Source organism: Brachyhypopomus gauderio, unplaced genomic scaffold (genome assembly GCF_052324685.1).
Source record: "Brachyhypopomus gauderio isolate BG-103 unplaced genomic scaffold, BGAUD_0.2 sc44, whole genome shotgun sequence".
Classification (NCBI taxonomy): Eukaryota; Metazoa; Chordata; class Actinopteri; order Gymnotiformes; family Hypopomidae; genus Brachyhypopomus; species Brachyhypopomus gauderio.
Genome location: NW_027506870.1, coordinates 2,040,840 through 2,068,016, shown reverse-complemented (window position 1 = coordinate 2,068,016; position 27,177 = coordinate 2,040,840). Strand labels below are relative to the sequence as shown.

Genomic DNA, 27,177 nt, shown 5'->3' with positions numbered 1-27,177 from the left:
TGCCGCCCCATCCAGGGCACACGCACCACCATCCACCTCCATCTGTGTGTCAGTCTCTTCATCGCTGACCTCCTCTTCCTCTTCTTCATATCCAGCACTGGCAACAAGGTGTGCTTGTGTGTGTGTATTTGTGTGTGTGTGTGGGTGTGGGTGTGTAAATTAACCTCAGTTCCATGCAGTGAAATATCTAAATACTTTTTATTTCCTCTCTCTTTCCCTCTCCCTCTCTCTCTCCCTCCATGTCTCTCTCTTTCTCTCTCTCTCTCTCTCACTCTCCATCCATCTCTCTCTCTCTATTTCCCTCTCTCTCTCTCCCTCTCCATCCATCTCTCTCTCTCTATTTCCCTCTCTCTCCCTCCCTCTCTCTCTCTCTCTCTCTCTCTCTCTCTCTCTCTCTAAGGGAGCGTGTGCATTTGTAGCCAGTCTTTTACACTTCTTCTTCTTGGCTGCGTTCTGCTGGATGCTGTTGGAGGGGGTGCAGCTCTACCGCATGGTTGTCCTGGTGTTTCACACCACTCTGCGTCCACTCTACATGTTCATCGTGGGTTATGGCGTCCCTCTCGCCATCGTCCTCATCTCCGCTGCCGCCTTCGCCAAGGGATACGGGACTGACCGCCAGTGAGTCACACATTCTGCTGTGACCGTAGCACAGTTTGTATGTATGATCTCCTAGACCAGGGGTGACCAGTAATAAAATTCATCTGACGAGGTATTAAATTTTCGAGCGCTCATCCACCTGCCTAGACGTTTTTGAATTTGTGTTATGTACAGGCCTTTCTCCTCAAATTCCTTAAATTTGATTTATTTACATGTTGCTAGCAGTGATATGACATGACCTGATGTTTGTTTGCGCACGCACCAGTCACCTAAATACCGGCTGGTTTGCCGCCAGACCTGTTTGCAAAACACTATGGGATTTAAACAGGCATGAAAATCTGTCACCTTTCGGCGAAATTCGCCATTTTGAAGTTGAAAAGGGTGACCTACGCGAATTGTGTAGATCCGATGAGTTTTTTTGGGGGGGGGAAGTGTTCGGGAGATTATATATATATATATCAGTAGCGAACCGTAACCATTAAACCTGAGTCAGCTCCCATCCCCCCGATAAAAATGGTTTCCTCTCCTAATTCACTGCAATAAAGAAAAAATTAAAAATTTGAGACGACAGTACAGCTTTAGACACACAATAAACAATAACATCTGAACTAGATAACTTCTTAAGCAAAATAAGGTTCACAGCTCCGTGTTCCTCGGGAGCGGAATATGTAAACAACGCGCACGAGGACATCAGAGGAATGAATCGGAACTAGCTAGCGGTGGTACGCTAACGCTAGGTAGCGTCGCCACAGCGGGCGGAAATCATCATAAAGTTAAGCCCGCCCACTAAGATGGCAGATATGATTGGTCAATTTTACTGTCATTTGAAACTGGTATTGCGCTGAATTATAACTGCCTGGCCCTCTGTAAATAAACAGTAGGACCACCAATCACCACCATTCTGCAGAGGCATCACAGTCCTGATAGGGGGAGACACAGGCTCACAGGCTTCCACTTAACTTAACCCCTCCTTCCAACACAGATTGAATGGACACGGTTAAATAATTTATTTGGTTATATTTTTGTAATTGTTTAGATGTCGATTGTCAAACTGTAAGTAGATAAAATAAAATTGGATAAATTATATTATTTATTTATGTTTTAAGAATATTTTAGGCCCTCTGAGAGGGCGTAGAGGGCTCTGACGGTTCCCCACTGATTGAAATTGCCGATTTCGGAAGTGCTCTGTGTGCTTATTAAGGGCGTACTCACACTAGGCACAGTTATCCCCCCTCCCCACTCCCCCTCTGGCCTGCACTCACACTGGCTTCATCAACCCGGCCCGAGCACGCTTATGTCATCACAACGTGACTTTATTTGGAAAAAAAGCGCGCTCGCACAACACTATGGAGTTCACGATTCTCTTTTTATTGTATTTTTGGAGTCGTTTTGGGAGTGCAGAAACACGGTGCAAGCACAGATTTATCGATAATTTAACACAAAGATTGTCTGCTAATCGTGTTTACCAAAAATCTCGGCGTTCTTGTGTGTTGTATCCAGTTGTTGCTGTATACTTTCGTTCGCCCAAATTTCCAGTAAACACTGAACTTCTGCCACACACCACAACAATCGCTTTGCTGCTATGACTGTTTAACGTGAGCGTCGCATCACTGACGTCATGTTTGAGTTCCAGCAAAATGAACCAATCAGACGAGGCACCAAGCGGGCCCGGGCACAGATAGCACTCACACTAGAAGCGAACCGAGTCCAAGCGAATCGTGCCCTGGCCAACCTCTTCAAGCGAGCCCGGGCACGGTTAACTGGGCCGGGCCCCAGCACGGTTCGGGGTGATCACACTAGTCAAACAAACCGTGCTTCGGCAGGGAACCGTGCCCGGGCCCAGATCACAGACCCTAGTGTGAGTACGCCCTAAGTCAATATGATAATTAATAAAGCCTATTATATATATATAGGCTTAGGTCAGTGGTTAGCAACAACTGAGAGGCCACTTCAGTAGCCGCTTTAAGTCATGCTGGTATTAAAAAATATTTTGTAGGTATTAAAAAGGTATTAAATTCAACTTAAGAATCTCTGTATATACCAGGGGTCGGCAACCTTTGAGACATGGAGATGGAGTGCCAACTAACATGTCTAGTCAATGAGTGTGCCGAGTAGCGAGTTTAAATTGTTGAGCGGGGGGGTGTAAATGGACACAAATTAAGTATTATATCGTGATCGATCGCCAAGTATAATATATGATGTTAATGAGATTATGTTAATTATGTTAATGATATTAATAATGTGAATGGTTTTATTGATGTGAATATTATGTTAATGACATTATTGACGTGGCTGTTCTCCTGCAGCTGCTGGCTCTCTCTGGAGGAAGACTTCATCTGGAGTTTCTTTGCCCCTGTTTGCATCATCATCCTCCTCAATAGTTTCTTCTTCATTGTTACTATCTGGAAACTGGCCGCAAAATTCTCCACACTTAACCCAGACTTCAGCAAGTTGAAAAAGCTGAGGTGTGTGTGTGTGTGTGTTACATTCCACAAAATTCCTATTCTTTTTGGTTTATTATTTTGTTTGTTAAAATGGCAACATAATATTTATATAAAAACATCAACATCTCTCTCTTTCTCTCACCCCCCCCCCCCTCTCTCTCTTTGTAGGAGTTTTGTGGTTACTGCTGTAGCCCAGCTGTGTGTTTTGGGGGGGATGTGGGTTTTTGGCTGCTTCCTGTTTCAAGAGCAGGGCACACTGGTGATGTCATACCTCTTTACCTTGCTCAACAGCCTGCAAGGGGCGCTCATATTCATCATGCATTGTCTGATGAGTAAAACGGTGAGGCCCAGCTTAAAACCCTCACCATTACACACACACACACATAACCGGGACTACATGGATTGGGGCAGTCATGGCCTGGTGATAGGGAACTGGTCTTGTGACCGGAGGGTCGTGGGTTCGATTCCCAGACCTGAGGCCATGACTGAGGTGCCCTTGAGCAAGGCACCTAACCCCAACTGCTCCCCGGGCGCCGGGCTAGGGCTGCCCACCGCTCTGGGCACGTGTGATCCACAGCCCCCTAGTAATCACTAGTGTGTGTGTGTGTGTGTGCACAGATGGGTTAAAAGCGGAGGACAAATTTCGATTGCAGTGTAAAAAAACGGCACATTTACATTTTACATTTACATTTTACATTTTTTACATTTACATATATATGCAGGTAGTATCTGCAGTTTATTGTAGTAAGAGATGTCGAGGTTGTCAAATTTGCAAGTATCTAGAGAAACTGGACAGCAGACTGATGAAGGATCTCAGACAGACAGATGTCCTGCATCATCTGTGAAAGCAGAGTGCTTCAAACCTTATATACATACAAAATAATGTCACAATCAGATATAATTAACCCTCTTAAAATACTAAATATTACAGTGAAACTTTTCTCAGGGTCGTCCCTGGAGACATCCCCATTGTCAGCTGCCTTAGAAGACATGAAGAGAGTCTTGTCTTGAGACCCCCAGGCCTTGCTTCCTCCTCCCTTTAGCCAGTGACACTGTAGTGTGGGTGAAGTAAACAAAAGCCCACTCACTTCGAGAACAACACTCAGTTATTCTTTGTCGCCCTCATCAGGTAAGAGAAGAGTATAGCAAGCTGTTTGGCACTGTGTGCCCATCACAGAAGAAGAGATACTCTGATTTCAGCACCAACCAATCCAGCAACAGCCAGGTATAGTGTACCACATTTGTGTGTGAGTATGTGTGTGTGTGTGTATATGTGTTTTGAATTATTAGTACAGCCTGTTTGAAAAAGCTGAGGATATCTAGCTTCCACAGCATTTGACCTTTGACCTTTGGTCTTTTCAGCAACCACTCAAGAGTCTGCAGAGCACGGGGGAGTCTGAGATATGACGGGAATGCCACATCACAACAGGGCTTTGCAAGTTTTATGCATTTTCATGCTGACTTTCCTGCCACAAGAAGGACTCCTCAACACACAACTCTTCCTCACGCAGCCACTTCTCCATGCTACGGCTCCAAAGGACATTGCCTTTTGACCCAGCCAATGGCAACGGAGAAGGACGGCCACCTCTCCACCTTGTCCAATGACATTATTTCTAGAGTGGTGGTCATTGAAAAGGAGACAATTAGTATTGTGTAGAGTTGGACAAATGGGCGTGTGTCTCAGCCACCACTGTGGAGGGACCTTCATCACCACTCTCATCATCATCCTCTCATCACCACTCTCATCATCATCCTCTCATGGCCACCTCAAAAATCTGAAGATGTTTACGCCCATACGGAAGCAACAGACTCAGGTTCAAGATGTTAGGCCGTGCCCTTCTAACCTACATGGAAAAGCATTTTCTGTTCAGAACTTTGGAAAAATATGTTGGCGATATAGAAGGAGAATGTATTCTGTCCTTATCCTACTGCAGTAGTGTGATGAACCCAAGGAGTCCTCTCTTTACTTTCATACGTCTGATCAGTCGAGAACAAAGGCACCGTGTACTAAAATGACATTAAAGGTACTCCATATAAATCAGAGCATCCTTAAACAGACACAAGCTTCTAAGTGTTTCAGTGTATTCACAGATGTATTTATTTCAAAAATGAGACAAAGATGTACCCATATTAAGAATACAATCGCTCCACAATCTTCACAAAGAATTACTGATATAGATTTCATTTGTGATACTTTGCTAGTTGGCTAAGATATGTTACTGAAGCACGCCAAACTCGTTTGATGAAAGCATTGAATTTTTTACTTCATATGCTACAAGAGATGCTATATATAACAAGCATCCTCTGTTTCCTGTCTAGAGACTCCTATACCTCTTACATTGTTGAGCCATGTTAAGTGGTAAATTATATATAGATTTCAAAGGGAGAGAAGTTCCTGGTTAGCAGAGGAATGTGTTTCCTGAACATCTCCCAAACGCATCCTGGACTATCCTGCTCTGGTGTTTCCACCTTAGTGATGGTTTCAAATGGAAAGTTTATTTTCTTTTTAGCTATAAGTGGATTTTATCATAAAGCACTTTCATTCTTATAGGTTGTGAAATAAGATTTCCCTGATGTTTCTTTTGATAATGACAGTTTATGGATGTATTGTTAAGTGTTTGCTGTTGTCTTATGTACCCAACACCCTTTTGTCATTTCTGGGGGTTGAATATTTTGTGAGTGTTTTTGTACTAGTTTGTTAGCTTTGCTGCACCATAGCGTGAATGCTTGTTGTTCTGAAGCTGCTCTTCCAGAGTAGCTCAGGGCAACTGTCACAGGTCTTGGATCTTTTGACTTTGCCCCCCCAGTAGGGGACTTAAAGGAGAAATGAATGCATTCTGATCCCAGATCAGCACTAACCCTGATAAGGTACTGCTGCTTCCTCCAGTCTTAATTAAACAAGTATGAGCAATCATGACTGACCTTTATTGACCTTTCACCTTTATTTTGCCAGGGCTATACATTAAACAAGCACAGTGTCACTCATGCAAAGTACCAAAGTTATTTCAGCGCTGACAGTGCCCCCTTGTGGTGCATTGTTAAACATGAGTGAGTGAGCTTCAAGCCAGGTCCATAAGGTGCTTCACATTGAAAAAGGCCAATGTAAACCCAACTGTCAGACCTTGACAGCACAGACAGAAGATGGTGATAACTGTAATTTGTTTCTTTCTGTGGTGTCAGATATAATAAATCCAGAACTAATTACTGACATGTTCTGTCTTGTATAAATGCGTCATATAATAATTTAGAAAATAAAACAATGGCTTCAGTGATGAGCTACTGTTCAATCACCAAAACAATCCAACTTAACTAGGATAAAAATTTACATTACTGTCTCTTGATCAAAAACAGAAATACAACCAAGAGATCGTGGCACTCACGTTTCTCTGTTTCATTGATGTGCACATGCATGTTAAACTACACAGTGAACTATGTGACAATGCTGGGTTCAACTGGCCAGTGGGCGGAGTCTTGGTGCAATGAATGGAACAGCCCTCCTTCACTGCAGTACAATCCAGTCTTTATATTGGTCGCATGTCCTCCACTGCAGCCAATCACATGGCTCCACATGTCTTCCTGCTTTGCAGTTTGCAGTGCTCTCTCTGCGGTGGTAAAGAGCTACAGGACACTTTCTTGGTAATGCATTATTGGAGAACTGGTCTTCTTGTGATTCTACCACTCTAGAAAGTTATGGTCTGCATGTGTGTCTAGTGATACATGACCACTGCTCTGTCCTCTGTAATGGCCTGTCCTGTGTAGTGTCCTCGCCTCTGTTGTGCTGTGTGCAGTGATGTATATCGCAACTGCTGTTAACTGCATACATGTTAAACACTTAATAACAGAAATATGGAGGAAACACAGATCACCTATCACAACTAACCACACCATGCTATGTGTGAGTGTGTGTACACAACAGTGATGCCATTTTTGAAGTGGTTGTCACCATCACTGAAATAATAACTACATGTTTTAAGTGCATACCTGTGGAGATTATATTATTTGAGTGCATCCACACTTTTGTAGTTTTTATTGTTTGACCTGCACAAACGTTCTTGCAAAGGTCAGAGACTGAAGGCTAAGAACCCCCACCCGCCCTTCCTGGGAATCTCCTCAAAATGCCAAACTTCCCATCACAATCACAAACTCAAACATCAAACAGACTTGGGCTACAGACTACAGGTGCAATTACCTTCTGGTGACTAACAGCATGACACATTCGTGCCATTCCATTCCACGTCAGCCGGCATGTCTGGCCAAGCCGAGACGTCCTGAGGTGGTGGTGTATGCTCCTCTGGTGAGCCCTCAGCTGGTGCCACTACACACCAAGCACTCACATTACTTCCAGCTCCACAAATAACTATACAGCAAGATGGCTTAAAAGCATTTGGAGGGCTTTAACTTTGTAAATTTGTAATTATGTGAAACATTAAAGTATTTAATTATTTTAAAGAAAATTTAAAGAGCCAAGCAAAGTGCTGTCCACTTCTATTTGAAGCACCTTGATGGTAAAACAGTTTTAAAAGACGTTTTAAAGGTTTTAAGCCTTTGTGTGTGTGTGTGTGTGTGTGTGTGTGTGTGTGTGTGTGTGTGTGTGTGTGAGGTAAACAACTGTGTAGGGTACAACAACCAGTCTCACACTTCAACGTGTCCTGTTTGTCTCCACTGATGTAAACACAAACATGGGGGAGAAACTGTCTCTTCAGTGTCATTCTGGAGTGTTTGGTGTTTTTACAGATACGCTTCCTGAGATGTAGGAATTACTTTTTTTTAAATGTTTGTTTTAATTATTTCTTTTTTTTATTGCTAGTGTGTGTTAAGGTGCAAAAAAAAAACACTCTTAGGCTATAAGGAAAAAAGACACCAAACATTGTCACGGTAAGCATTATTAAACATTACTGCACATGATTTAAGGTGGGATCTATACAAATAGTGTTGAGTTTACCTCATCTGGCAGTGACGGGGATGACCACACACACACACACACACACACACACACACACACATACACAGATAGAGAGATAGAGAGAGAGAGAGAAAGAAAGCTGGCAGTGTTTAGGATGACCTAATCAGTGGATATGTTCATGAGAGAATGCAAACACAGAATGTTCTCTGCCATTTACACATACAATGCGGATCAGTCCAAGCTGTTCTTCTGGCTTCGAACACTTGTAACTTCTGCATACACTCACATGCAAATGCGCGCACTTTAGGGTCGTGAAGTAAGAACTCCCAGTTTTTTCTTTTGATAATGACTGTTTATGGATGTATTGTTACGTGTATATTTTCGGTTCTCTCGAAATGATAAGTCTGGTCCAAACATGTTGGACCAAAAAAAAGCGATAGAACTGACATTCGTTTTGCACCAATGGGAGGGGGATTTGCCCCCAGCGGGATGCGCACAGAGGCGGGCTTTGGGCTCTGTTCGCGCGACGCCAACTGAGAGAATCCGGAAAGTTGAACTGCTGCGAGTCCGGTGCATATTGATAACCTACCTTATCGCTCGCATTTTTCTTGATTACGCTTACCGTGTTTATACGTCGAACTTCTTCTGTTGCGGTTTTGTCCTCATGATTTATAGTATGCTGTGATGGCGGCGCGCACTGTTGGGTAGTGGGTCATCTGGCTGCGCGCGGTCGAGGTGACACTATTACCGCCGGGATCGTGGGAAACTACGTGGAACTGGCTTGAGTTCGGGCAGAAAAACATTTTACTCCCCGGACACAATCGGTGGCGCGTAACAGGTAAGTTTTTAAATGAAAGTATGTCTAAATTATATGCTTGCTTTTTTGGTAAAAGAGTAAGAGATTGACAACGCCACAGGCTTAAAATGATTATTTATTCTTCCCAGTTCGTGACTAAATTAAAAGTGATCTGTAAATATTGGTTGACAGTGTTTCTGAGCTGAGCGAGTGGATTACATGTGTGCAGCCTGTGTAAGTGCAGGCTGTCTCTCCTCCTTGGGCTACACAGCACCTCTCCTGTGCTGCAGGATGGGGGCTTCAGGCGGCCTGCGCGCCCCACTGACGGTGGCTTCGCTGGGGCTTGTCCGGCTGCTGGGGGCCTCCTGGCCCTGGAGCCTAGCTGCAGGGCTGGGTGTGTATTTAGGAGCAGGAGGCTGGAGGTTTCTCCACATGGCGGCCTGCACCATCCGCAGAGACCTCAGGTGGGGAGCTTCTTCTCCTTTCTCTCTCTTTCTTTTTGTCTCTCTCTCCCACAAAGCATATCTCTCTCTCTCTCTCTCTCTCTCTCTCTCTCTCTCTCTCTCATGGGCTTTTGTTTTCTTCATCTTGTCATGGTCTCTGTCTCTTTCTCTATGTTGTCATTGTCCCCCCTCTCTCTCTCCCTCCCTCTCTCTCTCCCTCCCTCTCTCTCTCCCTCTCTCTCAGGACTTCCCCTGTTCTCTCAGTCTTTTCTGTTCCCAACCTCTTTGTGTCTTGTATTCTGTGCTTGTATTAGTAACTCAACCCACATATCAGTTTTACCTGCATACCAATCAGCTGGAGCTGCCCAGGAGTGAAGCACAGACAGGTGTTCCTAACCATGCCCCTAACCACGCCCCTAACCACACCTCACACCACACCCTCAATCACATCCTTGATTATATCCCTGCACCCTTTCCTCTTTTCCCTCTTACACTCTTCTTCCATTTAGCCAGTGTCCTGTCCTCTTTGTCCTAGCACAGAGTGTACATTTTACACGAGTATACTACATCTTACAGTCGATTAGATTATACTGTTGTATATATTTATCTACTCTGTGTGTATACATGTCTGTTCTTTCTGTCCTCACCAACTCCCTCTAGTGGCCTGTATGTCTTACTACGGGTGAAGATCATTGTCCGCCGCTACCTCCGTACCCGCAGTACCGTCCCCTCCATCTTTGCCCAGCAGGTGGCGCTCCACCCAGACAAGCCAGCACTGGTGGAGGAGGCCACAGGCGAGGTGTGGAGCTTCTCCGAGCTGGACCGGCGCTCCAACGCCGTGGCCCACTGGGCCCTCGCTCATGGCTGGGGCTCTGGCGATGTGGTGGCTATCTTCATGGAGGGGCGGCCCCTCATGGTTGCCCTCTGGCTGGGATTAGCTAAAGTGGGCGTGGAGGCAGCGCTCATTAACTTTAATCTCCGCCAGGATTCGCTGATCCACTGCATAGAGGTGTCACATGCGCAAGGGATGGTGTTTGGGGCGGAGCTTGTTGGCGGTGAGAGGAGAGAGTGTTTTCACTCCCGTGTTCGTTCTTTCACTCATTTACTCAATTTTGTTCACATTTGTTCACTCATCATTCATACTTGAGTTTCTGATTTCTTATTATCATCTCTACCTTTCCCTCAAATATCTTCCATCCTCCTCTCTCTCTCTCTCTCCCCTGTCTCTGTAGCTGTGTTGGAGGTGAGGGGCTCTCTGCTGGGGCGGATGCAGCTCTTCTGGACAGGAGGAGAGGCCCCAGCTGAGGAAGATCTGTCCTCCCTCTCAGCTCACCAGCTGGACCTGCTGTTGCCCTCCCTGCCCCAAACTCCTCCTCCCATCTCCCACAATAAGGGCTTTGATGGTAAGCCTACAAGTGTGTGTGTGTGTGTGTGTGTGTGTGTGCAGGTGGCACATACATATGTCTTTCTCTGGGCAAGCTGTATATGTTCGTGCATAGATACATGCATGCTTTTGTCTGCAATCATAAGTTTGCTTAAGACTGAGCAGTTATATGTCTCCACATGTTGATAGAAATATTTCGAGTGTTGCAACAATGTAAAAGATCTGGCCTATCTCTCTCTCTCTCTCTCTCTCTCTCTCTCTCTCTCACACACACACACACATTGAAGGGCAGGCATTGATGGGCTCCTGCAGAATGGGACCACTGCACAAGCAGAAACAGCTTGGACAGTTTTGACTGAACAAATAAGCTACACGTCAGTTCTTAAAGCGTACAGTTACAGTCACACAGTCAATGAAAACACAGCTGGAAAAAGAGAGGGGGTGAGAGAGGGAGAGAGGGAGGGGGACAGCAAGAGAGAGAGAAATAGGGAGAGAGGGGTGGGGACGGAGTGAGAGAGAGGGAGACAGAGAGAGAGGGAGAGAGACAGAGAAGGAGAGAGGGAGAAAGAAAGAGAGGGAGACAGAGGGAGAGAGAACAAAAGAAAGTGGGACAATGAAAGTAGGACAGAGAGAGACAGGCAGAGAGGGAGAGACAGGCAGAGGGAGGGAGAGAATAAAAGGAGTGGGGGCTGTGCTGTGGTGGGGGCTGTGCTGTGGTCTTTAGAGGCTAGAATTGGGGAAGAGGTTACATACCAGCCTGGTGCTTGTGAATGAAGCCTGAATGAGCAGAATACAAATGTTCTGGAGCTCTTTTCACTGGAGTGGATTTGAGCAAGTGCACCACGTCAGGCTCACACATGAGACTGCGTGTGTGTTGTGTGTGTGTGTGTGTGTGTGTGTGTGTGTGTGTGTGTGTGTGTGTGTGTGTGTGTGTGTGTGAGGTAAACAACCATGTAGTTTCTTCCGTCAGACTGTTCAAGTGAGCAAGTTCTCACATTTCTCACAGAAAGAAACAGAAAGAAAGTGGACCTGTATGTGTGTGTTTGTGGTAGTGTGGTGCTAATATGTGCTAATATGTGTATGTGTTCTCTCTCTGTAGACAGGTTGTTCTATATCTACACCTCAGGTACAACTGGCTTACCCAAACCAGCCATTGTGGTTCACAGCAGGTTAGTTCTGGAGGATATTTAGGCTCTTTTACAGCTCATATTACTGATAGAAGCTTTATTTCATGACACAGTTACCTCAGATGTGTTTCAGATTAGAACTAACTAGGGGTGTAACAGTACACAGTGTTATATATTACACATATTGAAAATATTCAAAAGCTATTATTATGCTTATTATAAAATATAAAATAGAATAATAAAAACATTGTGTGATAAGAAAAGTGTTTTAATATGTTTAATGTAGACTATATTTAAACAAAGCTAAAGCCAAATTCTCCCCTAAGAAGAGGAAGCCAGCGTTGGTAGTAGGGAGTGATCACTGGCACAGCGGGGAGCATCTGCAGTCTCAGCTTCAGTATCTTCATTATAACAATGAGGAACTCAGAAATTACCGTATTATGTTATTACATATTATATTTATCATTGCTGATATGACAGAAAGCTCACAATACACTGTAAAAAAGAAAAAGTTGAGAAAACTCAAAATTTCAAGGCAACTTACTGCACTCGATTTTTGAGTTTTGATCCCAACTCAAACTCTTAAGTTTTTAAGAAATTCACTCAGTTAAGCCAACTTATTATTTCTTGTTCCAATTATTTATTTTTCACAGGTATATAAACTTCAGATTTTAAGTATTGCCTACAAATAATTCCAAATGATTCAAGTTATGCTAACTTACTATATCTTGTTCAGATAATTTATCTTGCCCATGAATATGAACCTCAAAATGTAAGCTACATACCAGGTGTTCCAAGTTTTTTAAAGTTGTGCTAATTTATTATATTGTGGCGTGGTGCCACAGACACGTCCATTCTTATCAAGAACAGAGGTTTTATTCTCACCTCGCAAGAAAATTGGCACTCACAGGCACAATTAAATCAAATTCAAGGCTTTAACTAACTTGACCTTACACATGAAATTATAGGGGGAGGTCATGATGATGACAACGTTACACATACATGGAGGGGCAACTCGGATAATGCACATGTACATTAAAAAATGGACCGGGGTGACTTAACGAATAACACACAATTAATAATCAATAATATATAACAATATACAGACATAAACATCACATAATATGCATAACAGGGCCGGAGCCGCAAGGGCTCATGGGTAATGACGTCACCCCGACGCTACAATATCTTGTTCAGATAATGTATATTTCCATACCTGTCAAGTGTCCCGTTTTGGCCGGGAAAGTCCCGTATTTTACCGCTCTGTCCCGGCGTCATCCCGTATTTTTATTTTCCAGTATTTTCCCGTATTTTCAGTTTTCAATTGTTATTTTTTTTAAAGCATTCATGTGCCGCTCCAAACAGAATTCTGTCACTAGCCTCGCGAGAACTGCTACCCAGACTACTGCAGGTAGCAGTTCTCGCGAGGCTAGTGACAGAATTCTGTTTGGCGCGGCACATGAATGCTTTTAAAAAAATAACAATTGAAAACTCGCGGGTTTAGTCACATTTGTAGTTCAAAACATATTTGGGGTGTTTGTTCTTCACTTTTTGCCACTCCAAAGATGTTTTTGTCTCTCCTACAGCCTCGATTGCAGCTATATGCAAATAACCGATTATACAAATTACGCGATACGCGATTACGTCAGATACGGGAAATGTCTCGTATTATTAAATACAAAACTTGACTGGTATGTATTTCACATGTACATAAATCTCTAACTTCAATACTAAGAATAGCTAACTGAAGTTGGATCATATAAGACAAATGACAAAACACATTTGGACGTTAATATTCAATTCAGAGTAGCGTATGTCGTTGCTTGCTGCAGGTGAAATCCATTTCAAGTTGTCCGGAGTCGAAATCGCAAACCCCGCCCCGTTCTCAACTAAGGAGTCAAATTGAGCATGCGCAGAGGAGTTGGCCTGGCCTTAACTAGGGTTCAACTACAATTTGTATATTTTGACAATGCAGGTTGTAAGGTCAGATCAACTTTTAACAAGAAACTCAATAAAGTAAGCCGATCTAATTACTTTGTTATAGTTTATGGTGCAATTAATTATTTTTGGCTCAGCTAAACTAAAAATCATTGTAAGGTGAGCAATTTTAAGTTCTGGTTTTTACAGTGTAGGCTTCAAACTGAAAAACATGTTTTGAAAATAAAAATACATATTCTAATTACTTCAGCCTAGTAAGATAAAAAGAAACTTGTGTGTTTAGGAGCAATGTATCACATGTCATTACATTCCACTTCAAAATTTACTGAGTGCAAAACGTAATAACATCTATTCCAAATGCAATATGGTATATAAAATCTTGTCAAATGTAGTACCAACATATGGGTCTATATAGAAAACCGATGATTGATGATCAGGACATGAACTGACCCCATGAACTGTCCCCATGAACTGACCCCATGAACTGACCCCATGAACTGTCCCCATGAACTGACCCCATGAACTGACCCCATGGCTTTCATTCCCTATGCAATGCTAGAAAACTGCTGCAGTAGCTCTAAAAACTAGAATCAGGAGTTGCATCCGCATGCAAACTTCACAGGTTAAATGGAAACCTTGATATATATTTGGCATATTTGCTGAAATACAGACTTAACATACATTGTCTTATTTTGAATTTAAATAATTAAAATCATCACCTACTTATTCAGATTCATTCATTATTTTTGTTGTTTTCTGTATTGTGTTGGTGTGTGTGTGTTCAGGTTCTACCGTATTGCGGCATTTGGGTATTACTCCTTCAGACTACGCTCAGACGACATAATTTATACCTGCCTACCTCTCTACCATTCTGCAGGTAGGTGTGTGTGTGTGTGTGCGTACTTGGGTGATGACTGCTGGGAGTGTGCTCACTGTAGTGATGACTGCTGGGCAGTGATGGCTAAGTTACCTTGAGAAAGTAATCCGATTTCTGATTACTGATTACTCCTTTTAAAAGTAACTTAGTTACGTTACATATTACTTGACTTTAAAAGTAACTACGTTAGATTACAAGTTACTTTAGTAGTTACATTCAGCAGCAAAATAAATTTTTCCAATACTCACTTTATTGGCAGTGCATTTTTAACAGTAACAATGTATTGAAGCAGGTTCGGTAACCGAGGCAGAAACTGCTTAATCCAAAAATCCCGAGGAGGGAAACTTTATTGATAACGCAACCCTGGCGCACGCAGGCTCCGCCCCCCAGTGTCACTTAAAGGGCGAGACTCGCCGTGAGGAGTAGGAGTCGCTACAGTATCTCCTGACATTACGTTTGTGTAGCTGCGCGGTATTATTTGTACATTTATTTGTAAACGTAATACAAGCGAACTGGGGTGGGTTTCCCAAAACGTTCGTAGCGCCAAGTACTTCGTAACCTCGTATGAAACGTACGAGGTTAAGAAGTACTTAGCGCTACGAACGTTTCGGGAAACCCACCCCAGTTCAGTCAGACAGCTTGTGAAACGAAATACCATTACAATTTCAAGCATTTTAAAGTAGGCGACGTTAGTCAAAATTCCAGCACTTTTCAAACGTGGAACACAAAGCAACATTAAAATTGGTCAGGTAAATGTTCCTTCCCCTGTTTTTGAGGGGTGTTTCTTTACACTACCACACATCGTTACGGGAGGACACTGCACAGAATGACTTGTAAAACGTGCTCGCGCTCTCACAGGGTCGCGCGCAGCGTGCGGAGTCGAGCTCTACGGTCAGACGCAAAAGTAGAACTGAGCCAAGAAGAAAGCAAAAATATATATTTTACTAGGGAAAATATAAATAGTAACGCACAGTTATTTGGATAAGTAACTTTAATCTGATTACTGGACTGGAAATAGTAGCGCGTTATATTACTCGTTAACGAAAAAGATTAGAGTAACGCGTTACTAAGTAACGCGTTACTGACATCACTGCTGCTGGGAGTGTGCTCACTGTAGTGATGACTGTTGGGAGTGTGCTCACTGTAGTGATGACTGTTGGGAGTGTGCTCACTGTAGTGTTGACTGCTGGGAGTATGCTCACTGTAGTGATGACTGTTGGGAGTGTGCTCACTGTAGTGATGACTGCTAGGAGTATGCTCACTGTAGTGATGACTGTTGGGAGTGTGCTCACTGTAGTGCTGACTGCTGGGAGTATGCTCACTGTAGTGATGACTGTTGGGAGTGTGCTCACTGTAGTGTTGACTGCTGGGAGTGTGCTCACTGTAGTGATGACTGTTGGGAGTGTGCTCACTGTAGTGTTGACTGCTGGGAGTATGCTCACTGTAGTGATGACTGCTGGGAGTGTGCTCACTGTAGTGATGACTGCTGGGAGTGTGCTCACTGTAGTGATGACTGCTGGGAGTGTGCTCACTGTAGTGATGACTGTTGGGAGTGTGCTCACTGTAGTGATGACTGCTGGGAGTGTGCTCACTGTAGTGATGACTGTTGGGAGTGTGCTCACTGTAGTGATGACTGCTGGGAGTGTGCTCACTGTAGTGATGACTGCTGGGAGTGTGCTCACTGTAGTGTTGACTGCTGGGAGTGTGCTCACTGTAGTGATGACTGTTGGGAGTGTGCTCACTGTAGTGATGACTGCTGGGAGTGTGCTCACTGTAGTGATGACTGCTGGGAGTGTGCTCAATGTAGTCAGCATGTTTCATGGTTGCAGTGATGCAATAGCAGGTCTCAGCGTTTGTTTTAATTAATTATTGGATTATTGTCACATAGATGAAAATGGCAACTGCATCTTATCAGGAGACTTAAAAGTCCAAATACAGATACTCCATCCAGTAGTGTGAGTGAAGGAACTAAGCGGATTCCTCAAAAATCTTTATTTGTAACCATTTAGGGAGAATTACTGGCTTGAAATTTTCCTGGTCAATTAAAAGTGCTTATCTCCCTGAACGGGTATACAGAAGAGTCTTTGCCGCACCATCAGGAGGTCGGGAGTTTGAACCCCGACATTCTCTGAAAGCAAACTTGTCATGTTCTCTCCTGTCAATCACAGTGAGACTGGCCAATCAGAGGTGTGTGTGTGTGTGAGTTAATGGGAGTGGGTATTCTACAGATCTGGTGGTCCTCTGTCCATACAGCATTTCTGCCTAGCCTATCAGCTCTCTTTTTTGACTGGACTTCTAGGAAACATCATGGGGGTGGGACAGTGTCTGATACATGGTCTGACAGTGGTGATCCGGAGGAAGTTCTCTGCCAGTCGATTCTGGGATGACTGTGTGCGATATAACTGCACGGTAAGAACCAATCATAAACCTTGCGTTATGGGGTTATAATGTTCAGTAGACCACTGTCTTACTAGTATTGTATGACTGAGTTGTATAAAGTTAGTGTGTGATGTCTTACGTCAATTCACCCACCATTACACTATATGGTCAAGAAGGAATGAAGCAATACAGTATATATGGACACCTGTTCATCACATTTGTATGAGCATGTTCAGACATCCCATTGCCCCAACAGCCTCCACTTGTCTGGGGACATTTTTCACAAGTATTTGGAGTGTGTATGTAAGAACTGCTGCTGATTCAGTCAGAAGAGCATTTCTGAGGTTAAACACCTTGAGACGCCTGCACCTGCTGGAGCTGAATGCCTGGTCACATTCAGTTTTCCAGCTCATCCAAAAGGTATTCGGGTGTTCAACAGGGTTGAAGGGATACACAGTCATGCGGCTACAGGAAAGGACTTTCTCCTACCAAGTTTGCTATTAAGGTGAGAGTGTATAATTTGAGGGGTGAGGGTTAGTACTCTGAAGAACAAATCCAGACACTTATCCCTTCTGCACCAAACTCTTGCTGCAATGCATTCCAGTGGGAAGTGTTAGACTAGAATTGGAATAAGATTGGATAAGATTCATCCATCAGACTGTCAGATAGTGAAGCATAATTCATCAAAGAATTGGGCTCAGTCATGGACGCCCATTTCCTAAATCTCCTGACACATGGGTCATGTGCTTATGTTCCTTCCAGTGGCAGTTTGGAACTGCAATATGTGATGAAGCAGAGGTGATCTGTTGGAGCTCTGTAATGTGTGATGAACCAGAGATGATCTGTTGGAGCTCTGTAATGTGTGATGAACCAGAGATGATGTGTTGGAGCTCTGTAAAGTGTGATAATGCAGAGGTGATCTGTTGGAACTGTATAATGTCTGATGAAACAGGTGATGTCCTTCATTTTATACACTTGTTAGAAGTGGGTCTGGCTAATCTAACAGAACTGAATAATTAGGAGAGAGGTCCACATGATTTTGGCTGATCTGGATTACCAAATCTGTCCACTAGAGAGAGGACTCATACTTTAAAAATGGAACTTTATGTATTACACATACATATTTGCAAAGTTCTTCCTTCTGTTGTGTGTTAACAGTAGTATTCCACTGATCTACGCCTAGTAAGGCATTTTCTCTAAAAATGTATAATCAGTAACTTGACTTAATTTAACAGAAAGTGTGTGTGTGTTTGTGTTTATGTGCACATTCAGGTGGCCCAGTACATCGGTGAGATTTGCCGATATCTTCTGACTCAGCCAGTGCGCCCCTCTGAATCATGTCACCGAGTGCGAGTTGCCATCGGAAATGGGCTCCGCCCCAATGTCTGGGAAGCATTCGCTAAACGCTTCAACATAAAACACATCGGAGAGTTTTATGGAGCTACAGAGTGTAACTGCAGCATTGCTAACCTGGATGGCAAGGTGTGTGTGTGTGTGTGTGTGTGTGTGTGTGTGTGTGCGCATCCCCATGGGAAGCTCAATATCATTCCCATTTATTTCTAGTGATTCAGATGATTCAGCCAGTAAGCTGAAATTCAGACTCACATTTAATCCACCTGCAAATTAATGCACTAGTTTATGGATGTGTTTGGTGGATTAAAGTCATTTTTAGATGCTGGTTGTAACTAGAAGAAGCTGTCACGTTGGCAGCCCTTCTGTGCTGTTTTACAGTCTGCTGTTGAGTCTTATGGGTGTAATGTGCTCCTCCAACCAGGTGGGGGCGTGTGGCTTTAACAGTGTGATCCTGCCCAATGTTTACCCTATCAGACTGCTGAAGGTAAAAGAAGAGAACATGGAGCTCATCAGAGACAGCAGGGGCCTTTGTGTGCCTTGTGGCCCAGGTTGAGGATCCACACACACACACACACACACACCAGTGGGGAACCTTCAGGGCCCTCTACGCCCTCTCAGAGGGCCTAAAATATTCTTGAAACATAAATATATATAATACAATTTACAATTTATCCAATTTTTTTTATCTAATTACAGTTTGACAATCGACATCTAAACAATTACAAAAATTTAAGCAAATAAATTATTCAACCGTGTCTATTCAATCTGTGTTGGAAGGTGAGGGGTTAAGTGGAAGCCTGTGAGCCTGTGTCTCCCCCTATCAGGACTGTGATGCCCGCTGTTTATTTACAGAGGACCTGGCAGTTATAATTCAGTGCAATACCAGTTTCAAATGACAGTAAATTTGACCAATCATATCTTCCCTCTTAGTGGGCGGGCTTAACTGTATAATAATTTCTGCCCGCTGTGGTGACGCTAGCTGGCGTTAGCGTACCACCGCTAGCTAGTTTCAATTAATTCCTCTGATGTCCTCGTGCGTGTTGTTTACATATTCCGCTCCCGAGGAACACGGAGCTGTGAACTTTATTTTGTTTGGAACCTTATTTTGCTTAAGAAGTTATCTAGTACAAATATTATTGTTTATTGTGTGTCTAAAGCTGTACTGTTGTCTCAATTTTTTATTCTTATTTTTTTATTGCAGTTAATAACTTAATTTTTTTCGGGGGAGGGGGGTGGTAGCGGGCCCAGGTATAATGGTCAAGGTTCGCTACTGACACACACACATACATACACACAGATGCACATGTACAAACCACAATGCATACACAAATGTATAAATAACAACACACACATATGCACACTCACACATCCAGTCACATACAAACATCCAGATGTCCAGACACATACAAACTTTAATGCACAAACACACATACACACACATCCAGACACGCAGACACACAGTGTGACAACATGGTATACATATTAACACTGGGGTGCCTCAACCTTTGCCAAAAGGCAGTCATCCCTGCTAGGTCCCACAGCATTTCCAAAAGGCAGAGGGTGGCAGGTGTGATAAGCCCTTCTTACCTCCAGTGTTGTGTAAATTAGGCGTGTCTCAGGTGTGGGTGGTGGCTGCTTCAATACACACCTTTGGCTGCCTGCCACAAGAGACTGCAAGCTCTCTTGCAAGAAGTCACAAAGTCAGAAGAAGTCAGAAGTCACAAACATAATATTTGAATTATAGTGGCATATAAGTGGCATATTGATTATTCAAAAGAGCACTGATTTTTTTAACCTTATTTTCAGTAGTTTTTGTCTTTTGAAAAACTGCCAATAGGTAAAGATGTTTTTACATAAATTTATACAAAAAACCCTCAGCTACTTGAAATAGAATAATAATCTTGAGCAATTTTAACTTATCAAGATGGTACTTTTTACAGTGTGTCTCTTTTAAAAACACAACAGCCATAACCAGTAAACAAAAAAAGGACATTTAGGAAATCTTACCAGAAGTGATTTCAGAGACACTACTCTCTTCTTTTTTTTTGCCCACCCCCCCCCCCCCCCCCCCCCTTTGGAGGACAACTTTATTTTATGTAAGAATCAAATGATAACAATTCTGTACAATACAGTACAATAGTAATAAAAATAATTGGGGTTAGGTGGGCCATACAGAGAAAAGAGGAGGAGAGAAAAGAGGGTCAGTGTTCATGGTCAGCCACTGGTCAGTGTTCATCCACACCGTCCCCTCAAAAGCCCTCAATGTCTAAAATACAGTAAAGAGTACAGGAAGAGGTGCCTTACACAATCACCAACTATAACAGCCTAGAATGTGGTGCCCCACCACCCCCACTGCGGAGAAAAAACCACAGCTCAAATGACCACTGCAACGGTTCACCACCTGCTGCTACATTGGACATCCATATTTACCCAAACACATATACACCCACACACACATACACCCACACACATACACACCCTCACATACACATATACACCCACACACATATACACCCACACACACATACACCCACACACATACACACCCTCACATACACATATACACCCACACACATATACACCCTCACATACACATATACACCCACACACATATACACCCACACACACATACACCCAAACACATATACACCCACACACATATACACCCTCACATACACATATACACCCACACACATATACACCCACACACACATACACCCAAACACATATACACCCTCACTGTCACATATACACCCACACACATATACACCAAGGTTATAATAGTTTTGGATTTTTCATTATAGTTTAGTTTTTATTTCATTGTTTCACTTTTTTTTCTAATTCAGTTAGTTTTAATTAGTTTTTAGAGCATGTTTGCTAGTTTTTATTAGTTTTAATAATTTTTTTAAAGCTTAGTTTTAGTTTTAGTTTTTTTATACTTTGGGTTATTTGTCAGGTGCAGGATTCAAAAAGTCAAAAGTAAATATTGTGTAATAAAAACTCATCAAAAGATACCATTTTAAAAAATGCATTCAATTACTGTTGAACAACTAACAGTCCACAAGATAGAAGCCTTAAGTGCAAAATGTGTAATATTGCTGCTGAAAATTGCCAGACTAAGACGGACACGAACATAGGAGCGTAAGCCTATTTTGGTTCGCGTGAAAAGCCAAACGTTTTGAAGGCAATCGAGTAACACAGTCAATTTTTCAGTCGATTCTCAACACATTAACTAGTGCATCCACCCGCTTGCAGTTTTTCTGCATTAACTAACCAGCAGCTATTTGATCACTGGTGAAGACGGTCCATTACGGTTCTCCTTCCCGGTGCTACCCAGCCGGGATGTTACTTCTCTTTCGGCGGAGCTACTTAACAGTCTAGCTTGTCAAGGTATTGACAGTTAGCCCTCTTGTGTGAACTTTGAGATTCGTGGGGTTTTTCCTCTTGAGAACTACTCTATATATTTTATCACCTGTTTCCACTACAAGACATGTAGTCTTCCTCGTAGTCATATTTTAAAAATCCCATACAGGACTCGCCGTTTTATCCCAACTTTTGTTGTTGTAATTGTGCAGGCTAGCATAGCGAGCAGGAGCTCTAAACAAGAGACGTGATGGACCAGGAGGTGTCGTACGCTTCTGTCAGCTAATATAAAACTAATAGTGAAAATAATCGATCTCATATCAGTTCACAAGACTTATAAATTAACTGACAAACACGAAAACGAAGGGTATCCTATCTATAATTTCAGTACGTTTTAGTTAGTTTTCTAAACATGTAATATAGTTATAGTTAGTTATCGTTTTTTTCTTTTAATTATCGTTATTATTTATTTCAGTTAACGAAAATGTTTTTTCAATATTAGTTTTCGTTTTTTCGTTCGTTTTCGTTAACGATTATAACCTTGATATACACACATACACATATACACCCACACACATATACACCCTCACATACACATATACACCCACACACATATACACCCACACACATACACATATTCACCCAAACACATATACACCCTCACACATACACATATACACCCTCACACATACACATATACACCCTCACACATACACATATACACCCACACACATACACACCCTCACATACACATATACACCCACACACATATACACACATACACATATACACCCACACACATATACACCCACACACACATACACATATACACCCACACACATACACATATTCACCCAAACACATATACACACATACACACATATACACCCACACACATACACCCACATACACATATACACCCACACACATACACCCTCACACACATACACATATACACCCTCACACATACACATATACACCCTCACACATACACATATACACCCACACACATACACACCCTCACATACACATATACACCCACACACATATACACCCACACACATACACATATACACCCACACACATACACACATACACATATACACCCACACACATACACATATTCACCCAAACACATATACACACATACACATATACACCCACACACATACACCCACACACACATACACTCTCACACACATACACATATACACCCACACACATACACATATACACCCACACACATACACATATACACCCTCACATACACATATACACCCACACACATACACATATACACCCACACACATACACACCCACACACGTATACACCCTCACATACACCCATAAACCTTATTTTCAGTAGTTTTTAGCACTTTCAGTTGCATGTATGTATGAAAGGTGCTATTCAAATAAAGACTATTATTATTATTATTATTATTATTTATTATAAAAAGGGAAGGGCAGAAAAACCACAGCTCAAATGACCACTGCAATGGTTCACCAACTGCTGCTACATTGGACATCCATATTCATCCAAACACACACACATACACCCTTACACACCTTCATCCCAACATAAATTTACTCACATATGTACCCACACGGACAATCTCCCCAAGGGGAGGCCAGAGTTTTTTCTTCTCTATCTGAGTCAGTGAACACATGCAGCAGAACAATGAACTGATGGTTCACACCATCACCCCCCCACCCGTCTACCTATAAGTGGCTGCATGTACATAACAAAGCATTAATGTGCGTGAGTGTGTCTGCTGATGCTGTAGGTGAACCGGGGATATTGGTGGGTCGCATCAACCAGCAAGACCCTCTGCGCAGGTTCGATGGCTATGCTAACCAAGAGGCTACGAATAAAAAAATCATACATAATGTATTCACAAAGGGAGACTCCGCCTACCTGTCAGGTAGGTGAATAAGATGATCATAAATAATGTATTCACAAAGGGAGACCACATTGTTTCCTTTTAATTTGGAACTTTGCCTTTTTGACGTTTTATTATCAATAATTATTCTTATCTCTTCCTTTCTGTTTTTTTTTTTTGGCTCCTCTTTTCCATATTTTGTTCTCCTCTGTTTCTCGATTTGAGAACGCTCTTTGTCTCTTTCTTTATCCTTCTGTTTGTCAAGATGCATGACTGTACAAAATACAGAAAATAACATCAACAGCAATAACAATTATTATCTCCCTGTCACTCTCTGTCTCTCTCTATCTCTGTCTCTCTCTATCTCTGTCTCTCTCAGGTGATGTGATGGTAATGGATGAACTGGGCTACATGTATTTCCGGGACCGCAGCGGGGACACATACCGCTGGCGAGGTGAAAATGTCTCAACCACAGAGGTGGAAGGAATCCTGAGCTCACTTCTGAACCAGACGGATGTGGCTGTCTATGGAGTGACTATTCCAGGTCAGACAGGTGTTTATACGTACCTGCAGACCAGCAGAGATTTCGGATTCTGAAGCCCACATTCACTAGTGCTTCTGATCATCATGTAGATTTTCATGTAGAAAGAGTTAATTAATGAAGCCGGTCATGCTTTAGTCTGGTAGGTTTTAGGCTAATACACTTTAGGCTGATTTGCCATTGGTTGGTAGGCTTTAGTCTGGTAGGCTTTAAGATGGTATCGTATGGTGTAGGATGGAATATTTTATCCTGGTATACTTTATCCTGGTAGGCTTGAGGCTGATTGGCCATTGTTTGTGTGCACTAATTCTGCCTTTACAGTTCCTCTTACTGTGCTTCTTTCTTCCCTACTCAGGTGTAGAGGGTAAGGCAGGAATGGCAGCCATCGCAGACACCGCCAGGAGTTTTGACCGTGACACTTTCCTGCAGGTGGCGATGAAGCACCTGCCCTCATATGCACGACCCGTCTTCTTACGCCTGTCTCCAAAGGTCGACACAACAGGTGAGGGAGAGTTAAAGAGAGTAGGAGAGAGAGGGAGAAGGAGAGAGGTGCACCCACACTCAGTCTCTCTCTATGTCCTCCTCCAGGTACGTTCAAGATACAGAAGACCCGGTTGCAGAAGGAGGGATATAACCCACAGCACTCCGCCGACAGGTTCTACTTTCTCAACAGCCGAATGGGGCGTTATGAGGCTCTAACTGAAGAACTCTATAATGACATCTTAGAGGGAAGGGTATCTTTATGAGACTACACAGACTAAAGTACCGTGTATATTGTAAAATAACAATTCAACTGTATTTTAGGTCATTTCTGTGATTGCAGACTAGTATAATTCAAAATAACAGTTCGGGTAATTAACTAAATTACTTTCTAAATCTAAATAAAATTACTTGAACATCAATGGTAAATTTAACAAGAGTTATATATTTTATAAAAGAGTTTTATATTCTATATAAGACTTCCATTTTGTACTGTAAATAATATTGGGTCAATTATATTCACTTCATCCTGTTCAGATAAAGCTAATTGAGATTATATAATGTTTTAAAATAATTGAACAATGCTGATACTCTTAATTAATTTGTGTTGTCAAGTGAATTTGTTTGCCAAGTTGGCCTTGAATCTAATGAGCTTTTACAATTCTGGAGGAATAACTGAACAATTTCAGGTAACACTTAACATTACATAGCTTTTGTTACAGTATAACCAGACCATTAATTATTACGTGCTACACATTTGCTACACATTGTTAATCAGAGTATTCGGCTGGTATTAATGGCATGGTTACACTGTAACAGTGGCTATATAATGTATAATTGATTTCAGTTAAAGTTAAATATTTGGTACCATTCAGCTGAACCTGGTATAATTTCACAAATAACACTGTATGCCTTTCCCGGTATCCTATCATGCAAACACTGGGAATCTAACCGTAAGGTCCCTCTAGTAATAAACATTACTAGAACAAGGAAACTGACCTTTGAACCCTACTGCCTCTGAATGTTGCTGTCCTTGATGAAAATCATCACCATAATACTGAACAAATAAAAACTGCTGAACCGTCATACTGCACCCCGCTGTAGTGTGTGATTATTGTAAATCAGCATTGGGTGAGTGTAAAACACTAATGTGTGTGCTATGTTTTGATCAAATTCCTCATATATTGTTTTGATGTATTACACAGACACATTGTTGAAGTATGAACAATACAATTGTTTTATGTTCATTTGATTTGTATTTTATATCTTGTGGGCATTCATATTTACATAAACACACAAGGTCTCATATATAAATTAATTATTTATGATTAAATAAATCACACTTTCACTAAATAAGCAGGTCTTATTCCTCGTTGATTAGAGACTACAATAAGCAGAAACGTCAGATGTATTTTTTGTATTTGGCAACAGCTCCAATTAAAGTGATAACTGTAACGCCTGGTGATCAGGCTGTGAATGAGGATCCATGAGCAGAGTGTGCAGGCAGAATTCCTTTAATTCAAGGAGGACAAAAATACACAAAAAGGGGAATAGCGAAGAGAGACACAGGCCACAGGAAGACAGGACACCAGCAGCCAGGTCCGAGGACACGGGTGAGGTCAGGCAGAAGTACCGGAGGGCTAGACAGGGGCAGAAGACAAAACCAGAACGAGATCAAGTACCAAAAAGACAATCAGAGAATTCACTAGGAATACGCTCAGTAGAGACTCATAAAGAGATGGCAATACTTGGCGAGGTAGGGCTGGGGAGGACGGGCTTTAGTACTGGTTTCAATCAGCTTTGACAGAAAACAGCTGATTACTAAAATTCTGGTGATTGTGACCTCTGGTGGCGGATGGAGGTAGTGACTCCAGGTCTGACAATAACTGAGTTGGGACTTTTCTATCACCTGTTGAATTGTAATTGAAGGGTGCTTCGTTTTAATATGAGCAGTGATGTCAGTAACGCGTTACTTAGTAACGCGTTACTCTAATCTTACCACTTTTTTCGGTAACGAGTAATATAACGCGCTACTATTTCCAGTCCAGTAATCAGATTAAAGTTACTTATCCAAATAACTGTGCGTTACTATTTATATTTTCCCTAGTAAAATATATATTTTTTGCTTTCTTCTTGGCTCAGTTCTACTTTTGCGTCTGACCGTAGCGCTCGACTCCGCACGCTGCGCGCGACCCTGTGAGAGCGCGAGCACGTTTTACAAGTCATTCTGTGCAGTGTCCTCCCGAAACGATATGTGGTAGTATAAAGAAACACCCCTCAAAAACAGGGGAAGGAACATTTACCTGACCAATTTTAATGTTGCTTTGTGTTCCACGTTTGAAAAGTGCTGGAATTTTGACTAACGTCGCCTACTTTAAATTGCTTGAAATTGTAATGGTATTTCGTTTCACAAGCTGTCTGACTGAACTGGGGTGGGTTTCCCGAAACGTTTGTAGCGCTAAGTACTTCTTAACCTCGTACGTTTCATAAGAGGTTACGAAGTACTTGGCGCTACGAACGTTTCGGGAAACCCACCCCAGTTCGCTTGTATTACGTTTACAAATAAATTTACAAATAATACCGCGCAGCTACACAAACGTAATGTCAGGAGATACTGTAGCGACTCCTACTCCTCACGGCGAGTCTTGCCCTTTAAGTGACACTGGGGGGCG

At 42.4% G+C, this 27,177-nt stretch overlaps 2 protein-coding genes across 6 annotated transcripts in view; both read left to right on the top strand.

The window, feature by feature from the left end:
* The window catches only part of LOC143486061 (adhesion G protein-coupled receptor E5-like), a 24,469-nt gene extending 18,220 nt beyond the window's left edge, over positions 1-6,249 (top strand). For all 3 annotated transcript variants that reach the window (XM_076985849.1, XM_076985852.1, XM_076985851.1), the window contains 6 exons: positions 1-108; positions 401-618; positions 2,904-3,062; positions 3,210-3,381; positions 4,171-4,266; positions 4,404-6,249. The exon at positions 1-108 is cut by the window's left edge and continues 87 nt beyond it. In XM_076985849.1, coding sequence (XP_076841964.1) covers positions 1-108; positions 401-618; positions 2,904-3,062; positions 3,210-3,381; positions 4,171-4,266; positions 4,404-4,448 — 798 coding nt within the window. In that variant the 3' untranslated portion in view covers positions 4,449-6,249. The remainder of the gene's footprint in view (positions 109-400; positions 619-2,903; positions 3,063-3,209; positions 3,382-4,170; positions 4,267-4,403) is intronic.
* A 1,970-nt stretch (positions 6,250-8,219) lies between these two features.
* On the top strand, positions 8,220-25,591 carry slc27a1b (solute carrier family 27 member 1b). 3 transcript variants are annotated; one of them, XM_076985855.1, is made up of 14 exons: positions 8,222-8,514; positions 8,620-8,782; positions 9,031-9,204; positions 9,844-10,238; positions 10,416-10,586; positions 11,667-11,736; positions 14,418-14,509; positions 16,809-16,918; positions 18,161-18,370; positions 18,663-18,789; positions 23,389-23,526; positions 23,864-24,028; positions 24,381-24,527; positions 24,614-25,591. In XM_076985855.1, the coding sequence occupies exons 3-14, from the start codon at positions 9,032-9,034 to the stop codon at positions 24,769-24,771; spliced, it is 1,956 nt and encodes a 651-aa protein (XP_076841970.1). In that variant the 5' UTR covers positions 8,222-8,514; positions 8,620-8,782; position 9,031; the 3' UTR covers positions 24,772-25,591. The 3 variants fall into 3 exon arrangements, with proteins under 3 accessions (XP_076841969.1, XP_076841970.1, XP_076841968.1); XM_076985854.1 differs by having other exon boundaries at positions 8,220-8,782; positions 9,012-9,204; XM_076985853.1 differs by having other exon boundaries at positions 8,222-8,782.
* The last annotated feature ends 1,586 nt before the right edge of the window (positions 25,592-27,177 follow it).